This window comes from Gastrolobium bilobum, unplaced genomic scaffold (assembly GCF_033153095.1).
Source record: "Gastrolobium bilobum isolate Gb01-03AN ecotype WA unplaced genomic scaffold, APGP_CSIRO_Gbil_v1 utg14161, whole genome shotgun sequence".
Taxonomy (NCBI): Eukaryota; Viridiplantae; Streptophyta; class Magnoliopsida; order Fabales; family Fabaceae; genus Gastrolobium; species Gastrolobium bilobum.
In genome coordinates this window covers 177,706-185,543 of record NW_026896507.1, presented here as the reverse complement: position 1 = coordinate 185,543, position 7,838 = coordinate 177,706, and the positions used below count along the sequence as shown (strand labels likewise).

Genomic DNA, 7,838 nt, shown 5'->3' with positions numbered 1-7,838 from the left:
CCATTTACACACTCCTCATTTTAAGTCATAATATATGGGAAACTCAACAGAGCCTTGGACTATACCATTGCTACTAAGAGTACCCCTAAAAGTGACGTACTTCACCCCTTGAGCGATATACATCTTTGGCTTTACGCATACAAACATCAAATAGTTCATTGGCGTTGTATGTGCGAATATGTAGATTCTTATTCTCATCCAAACGTGGTAATAGCATTATACTCATTCTAATAAATGAGAACCAGAGTTTTCTCGTCTCTGTTTCCAAAACATCATGTACCTCTGCATAAGAATGGGGATCTGAATCCCAAAATGAATAGAGCCATATGTTTTGATTTTTCAATATGCCCACAATGGATTTTCAAATATCTTATATTTCAACTTTCAAGTGGATGATTGAAAACATTCTTGCCCTTGTTTCACATGTGCTTTACTTTTCGGTTGCATCATTAGTGGGATGAGATTCATGAAGCGAAGTCGAAAGAAACCTTAGTGTTCTGCCCTAGGCAGATGTGTCCAATTAGGATTGGATGATTGATCTATGATTCAGGTGTCTTCTCTGGATACCTATGAGTTAGGTATCTTGAGGACAACAGATCACACACTATCTGATGGCCTTAGCCTTGGGGAAAGTGTGTGTGTGTGTACTATCTAGGCTACGTAAATAGGTAAAAAGAGATTAGGTCATACCTGTGGCGTTTAGCTCCTATTTATAATGCTTACTCGTGGGCCTGTGCTGATCATGGGCCTTACTGACCATGGGCCTCATTCTGGTCCATAACAGTTGCCCCCCAGCCCGGTATGCTGAGCCTTTAGGATGCCGGGGTGCCATGTCGAGTAGACAGAGCCTCCAGGATACCGGGGTAAAGGGTGTCGTGCCGAGTTCCTTTCTACCGCAGCAAATCCTCCTTTTGCAGGCAATCATTACAACCCTCCACGTGGCCCTCTCATATCTACGGGACGTGTGCCACTACGCCTGCTCGAGCCGCTGGTATTTATTGCAACTGCCTCAGCGTCCTTTCAATTGTCTTTCCTTACGAAGTTACCCTTTTACCCCTGACCTTTGGTTTTCGCGAGTTTCATCTATTTGATTTGCGCTTCTCATTTTCTTATTTCCTTACTTGCTGCATTACGCTTAGAGACTTCCTTCAACATTTCCTGTATTTCGTTCTAAAAGACTTCCTTCAGTCCATCAGCTTCTCGTCGTTTGCCAACTCTCGCAACCTTCACTTGCATCAGGTATGCGCTTCAACCTATTTTGTTTTTCTCTTGCTTTGATTTTCCTCTTGCTCGAATGTATGTTCGACAGGGACGCATTTTCTGTCTCTGGGTATTCTTGTTTTAGCTATGCATACTTAGGCACACACCCTTTAGAATACTTTGCTTGTTAATGTAATGTTCTTCCTTGGGTACTTGACTGTGGGTTGCCTTGTTCTTCCCTTAATAGCATGAACGGAGGGAACTTGCACGGTAGAGGGACGTCCACTTGTCCTTGTGTTTTTGGCCGTAGTGATGAGATTCTACTGGAGGATGAAGAACAAGCCACATGGGAGGAGGAGAGATACGTCCAGAGCCTCTCCCCTGGCGCGAGGTTTTGGTTGTATGGAATACCTCGGACCCAGGACGAAACGCAAGCTGCCCTACTTAGGAGCTATCGCGGCAGTAGAGGCGGAGGAAGTTCTTCATCTCGTCCTCCCACACGAGGACGCCGTCAACGATCTGGTCGTATCCCGGTTGTTCCATCCCGACGTTCCAACCCAAATCTAGGTAGAGGCTTAGGTTCCGCCAATTCGGCTTCTAACCCGGCTTCAAGCCTCACCCGGGTTCAAGTTCCTGTTCAGTCTGAAACCATTACCCCAGGCGCTAAGAACATAGATCCGTGTTTTAACTGTGTCTATCTTAGCAGCCAATTTATTGAGAGAGGGAACGACTTTATGGCCGATGCGGTGCTAGGAAGTTGCACCCATTATCCCGGCGTTCCAGATCATGCCTCTGCTTCCTTGTCTTCTTCTGATGATCCGTCTGACTCTTCTTATGCTAGTTTGTTTAGCTCAGGTGCGTACACTTTTTGTCACGTACTGTTTCTATTTTTAATCCCCCACTTTTGTTGTTCTAGGTTTTGATGGAGTCCCCTTCTGCAGAAATTGCCCCTGAAATGACCTCGTCAAGTCATGGTCGAGAAGCCGACGCCAGCCCTGCCGAGCAAGGCTCTTTTGCCGTTGATACAACTCTTCGTAAGCAGTTTCCCTGGGTGACCGAGGAGGTGCTTAGCTTCCGGTCATACATGACGACTGAGGAGATATCCGGGCTTCCCATAGGCAACCCAGTGGGATTTGATACTTTCTGCCCTGCCGAAGACGAACCCGTCTGCTCGGGCCGGAATCCCGAAGAACCTCCGTTTTTCTTCTGCTATCGTGACTTAATCACCAAAATTGGTATTCGCTTTCCTTTTTCCGCCTTCAAAATTCAACTACTGAATCACCTTCACTTTTCCCCCACACAAATTCATCCCAATGGTTGGGCTTATATTGTTGCCTTCGAACAATTATGCACTTCGTTGTCTGTATCAAGCACCGTGCCCCTTTTCTTTTATTTTTTTAATATATACACTCCCCGAACCGGGTCCGAACCTGCTGAGCTCAAGGGGTGGACCAGCATCCGGGGTCATGGAGGAAAGAAGCCGGAGTCTAGAAGATTGTTTTCAATATACAATGACTCCTTTAAAGACTTTAAAGGTGCATTTTTTAAAGTCGTTGCCGAGGTCGGTGCTAAGCCGTGGTTTCTCCATGAGAATGGGGAAGGGAAATTCCCCTTGTACTGGTCATATGATCACCATTTGCGGAAGCCGGGAGATTACCGGCTGGGGTTGTCAGCGGAGGAAAAGGCACACGCGAAGGCTTTCCTGGCTCACATCGGGGCTCAAGGGCATCTGAGCGCTGCTTCCTTAGTGGCAAAGTCTACAGCCGACCTTCCCCAAACTAGTATGGATTTATGCGTACATGTTCACATTTTGCATTGTAATTATGTTACTTACTAACCTCGGCTTGCGTTTTCCTGTGTGCAGGTTCCGAAATGAATCCTTCCATGGACAAGGTTCCAGACTACGTTCTGGCCCGGCGAGGGAAGTCTTCCGCTCGGACTCAATCCCATGCCCTGAAACGACCACGGACCACTAGTCCTTCTGCTGGGACGAGTAATGTTCCTCCAGCGACAACCGTCGTCTTCGTGATGGATTTAACCAGTGATGATAGCTGGCTGGATGTTGGGAATTACCAGACATCCGCCCCCGCAGGGTCAACTGGGGTTGCCGGGGTTGTGACATCTATGGAGCATGGTAGTCCGGCTCCCGCACCCCTTCCTGCCGGTCTCAAGAGAGGCGCTCTGTGGGCAACCGGAGTGGCGACAAAATTGCGCGGAGTGACTCGTCCATCGCCGGAATTTTACGGGACCGGCATTTTGTCAAAGGCCCAAGTGAAAGAGCTGGAGATGGCTGAACTGTACACTTACAAAGCGGCCTCTTTGGTGAAACCGTATTCGGTTCTGCTGGAGAAGCATTCCGAGCTTCATGCTGAAAAGGATGCCCTCCAGACCGACAGAGATACCCTCCGAGCTGAGCACGACAAGCTGGTTGAGGATAATAAGAATTTGACAATATCCGTTGCTGCTTCAGCAGCGTCTTTGGAGCAATACCAGGCTGACATGAAGCTTATTTCGGACTCCTTCAGCCTTCAGGCAGATAAAGAGGCCATTATAAACTTTGTCAAAGGAAAACTGTCGTCACTATCCGAATTGGAGAGGAACAACGCTGCTTTGAATCAGCAGGTCCAGAAGCTGGAGACTGATGTCAAGAATTTGCAAGCTGATTATGACAATAGTCAATCCGTGCTGGAGAATGCTGTTGAAACTGCGTTCAACAATGCCGTCAGTCAAATCAAGCACTTCAATCCAGACGCGACCCTGAACACGGACCAGCTGGATTGCTTTGGATATGTTTTGGGTGACATGTTCTTCCCGTCAGCTACGGAGACCGAAACCACCAATGATGCACCTCCCCCCTGGGAATCCGGTGATGGAAGCCGCCGCACAGCAATTCGAGCAAGAAATGAGAGAAATTTTTCCCCATATCTCGGATCAACCTTGAAGACCCGGAATGCCGGGGTATTTTGTAATCTTGATTTTAGAATTGACATTTACGAATTTTAGGCCGCATGTTGGTCACTGTTTTTTTTTGCTCTTAATGATATTTGGTAAATTCGGACATACTGTTTTGGCATATCTCTACTCCGTATATATCGTTTTCTTCGTTCACCTTTGATCCCTCCTAGAGAAAACGAGTTCAAATACCTCGTCCCGAGCTGCAGGGCTAGAACAATAACCTGCGCTTGAGGCAAGGCGGGTTCAAATACCTCGAGTTTGTTACCGCGGCTAGAACGCTCAATTCCACCCTTTGGGTGTGACGGTTTCAAATCCGACAGATTTTCTCACGAGGCTAGAACACTCTATCCTGCCTTTAGGCTGGACGGGTTCAAATACCTCGAGTCTATTTCCGTGGCTAGAACACTCAATTCCACCCTTTGGGTGAGACAAGTTCAAATTCGACAGATTTTCTTACGGGGCTAGAACACTCTATCCTACCTTTGGGCTGGACGGGTTCAAATACCTCGTGTCTATTTTCGTGGCTAGAACACTCAATTCCACCCTTTGGGTGAGACGGGTTCAAATCCGACAAATTTTCTTACGGGGCTAGAACACTATATCCTGCCTTTGGGCTGGACGGGTTCAAATACCTCGTGTCTATTTCCGTGGCTAGAACACTCAATCCCACCCTTTGGGCAAGACGGGTTCAATTCCTCCGGATTGCCTTACGGGGCTAGAGCGCTCAATCCCGCCCGTTGGGCTGGACGGGTTCAAATACCTCCGGATTGCCTTACAGGACTAGAACGCTCAATCCCGCCCGTTGGGCTGGATGAGTTCAAATACCTCCGGATTGCCTTACGGGGCTAGAACGCTCTATCCCGCCCATTGGGCTGGACGGGTTCAAATACCCCGGATTCCCTTGCAAGGCTAGAACTCTTAACCTTGTCGATTTGGCAGGTTAGGTTCAAATACCTCGGATTTATCTTTTATGGCAGAAACACTTCAGTTCTGCTGCTTCATAATGTATTCTCAATTGTAAGAGGAAACAAAAGTTGTTCAAATTTATTCATAATTCAAATTGTGTAATACAATAAAAGAAACGATGAAAGAAAGGCATTGAGGTTTCCGTCAACTGTAATACTTTTTTAGCTTATCTGCGTTCCATGTTCTTGCCAGGCGTTTCCCTTGCAGGGTTTCCAAAACGTAGGCTCCTCTTGAAAGTTTTTCTTTTATTCTGAACGGGCCTTCCCATCTTGGAGCCAACTTCCCATCAGCTGTGTTTCGTCCTCCGACATCTGCTCTTCGGAGCACCAAGTCCTTTGTCTCAAACATCCTGGGCTTCACCTTCTTATTGAACCTACTAGCCATGAGCTGCTTGGCGCTGACATTTCTGCAGTGCGCCATGACCCGACCTTCGTCTATCAGATCCAGTTCTACGGCTATTTTGCTGCTGTTCACTTCTTCTGCTTGCGACAAGGCTTGAACCCTTATCCAAGATGGTTCTCCCAATTCTACCGGGATCATAGCCTCGCACCCGTGCGTTAGCCTGAATGGGGATTCCCCAATAGAAGTCTGGGTTGTGGTTCTGTACCCCCACAAGACATAATATAACTCCTCAACCCACCTTCCTTTGGCGGATTGCTCTATACGCCTTCGAAGACCTTCCACGATGACTTTGTTTGCAGTCTCTGCTTGGCCATTTGTTTGAGGGTGTTCAACCGAGGCAAAGCGATGCCGGATGTGGAAATTCTCCATCAGGTTTTGAAACCCTTTACTTGCAAATTGAGTCCCGTTATCGGTTACCATTTCTGCCGGAATCCCAAACTGACATATTATGTTCCTCTCCAGAAACCGCTGAATCCGGCCCGAAGTGATGGTCGCGACTGGTTCCGCTTCAATCCACTTAGTGAAATAGTCAACTGCCGCCACTAACCATTTAAGCTGGCCTTCAGCTGCTGCGAATGGATCCAAGAGATCCATTCCCCATTTGTAGAACGGCCAGGGAGCCGTGATTATACTCAACTCCTCAGGGGGAGCCAACAAGTTCCTGTCGTGCTTCTGACACTGATCGCACTTCTGTACGTGGTCCTTCGCATCGTAGACCATGGACGGCCAAAAGTATCCAGCTCGAAGAGCCTTCCAGGCTAACGCCTTTCCCCCAACATGTTGCCCATTAATTCCGTCTTGGATCTATGCTAGAACATACTGGGCCCTATCCGAGTTCAAACATTTTAACAGAGAGGTGAAAATACCTTTCTTATAAAGTTGTCCCTCTATTATAGTGTATGATGCTGCATCTCGGATTAGCTTCTTGGCCTCTGCTCTGTCGACAGGCAACGTTCCATTTTCGACGTACTCAATAATGGGAGTACGCCAATCATTCACCTGGGAAATCTGCATGATGCATGTTGGTTCTAGGATACTTTGCTCAATCACGGTCCTTTGGTTTCCCCATCCCTTGGTGCTCGCCAGCTTGGACAATATGTCCGCTCTGCTGTTCTCACTTCTTGGAATGTGACTAACCTCTGCCTTTTCGAAGTCTGCCATTATTCGTCTTGCATGCTCAAGATACTTGGCCAGTAGGGGTCCTTTGACCTGGTAACTTCCTTCAATTTGTGAAGTGACCAACTGAGAATCACTGTAAACCTTCACTTTTCGAGCTCTGAGCTCTTGTGCCTGCAACAGTCCAGCTATGAGGGCCTCATACTCAGCCTGGTTGTTGGAAGTTTCGAAGTCCATTTGCATAGAGTACTCAATTGCAACGCCGTCAGGGTTTTCAATAATTACCCCGGCTCCGCTCCCCTTTGCATTAGAAGACCCATCAACATACACATTCCATATATCCAGGCTAGCAGGATCCGTCGTTTGGATTGAAGTGAGCTCGCGAACGAAGTCGGCCAATGCCTGAGACTTGATCGTTTTACGGCTCTCGAAAGTTATGTCAAATTCCGATAATTCCACCGCCCAACTCATCATCCTTCCCGCCAAATCCGGTTTATGGAGTATTTGCCGGATTGGCAGGTCGGATCGCACCAGGATCCTATGTCCTTGAAAATACGCTCGGAGCCTCCTTGCCGAGATTAGGAGAGCAAAAGCCACATTCTCCAGCCGTTGATATCGAAGTTCGGCTCCTTGCAAGTGCCGACTCACGAAGTATATCGGTTGTTGGCCCTCTGCATTCTCCTGCACCAGAACCGAACTCACTGCCACATCTCCAACGGATAAGTACAAAATTAAAGTTTCCGACTCCCTTGGCTTTGCGAGCACCGAAGGAGAAGAAAGTTGCCTCTTGATCTCCTGGAACGCAGCTTCACACTCCGAGGTCCAACCGTACTGAGCTTCTTTCCTCAGCAGCTTAAAGAAGGGCAGGGTTGTCTCCGCCGACCGGGGTAGGAACCTTGTCAAGGAGGCCAACCTTCTTGCTAACTGTTGTATCTCTTTCTTACTTGTAGGCGCCGCCATACTTAGAATGGCCCCACACTTATCAGGATTCGCTTCTATCCCTCTATGTGTGAGCATAAAGCCAAGGAACTTCCCTGCGAAAACCCCAAAAAGGCACACTTTGCCGGGTTTAACCTGATACGATGTTGCCTGAGCTTATCAAAGGTCTGCGTTAAGTCACGAACGTGTACTGGCATATCAACCGACTTCACTATCATGTCATCAATGTATACCTCGACATTCCTGCCCAGTTGATCAAA

General features: G+C 47.8%; 1 protein-coding gene across 1 annotated transcript; it reads right to left on the bottom strand.

Annotated features, from left to right (window-relative positions):
• Nucleotides 1-6,327: 6,327 nt before the first annotated feature.
• LOC133300123 (uncharacterized) lies at nt 6,328-7,599 on the bottom strand. Its single transcript, XM_061499616.1, has one exon. The coding sequence runs from the start codon at nt 7,597-7,599 to the stop codon at nt 6,328-6,330; it is 1,272 nt and encodes a 423-aa protein (XP_061355600.1).
• Nucleotides 7,600-7,838: the final 239 nt, after the last annotated feature.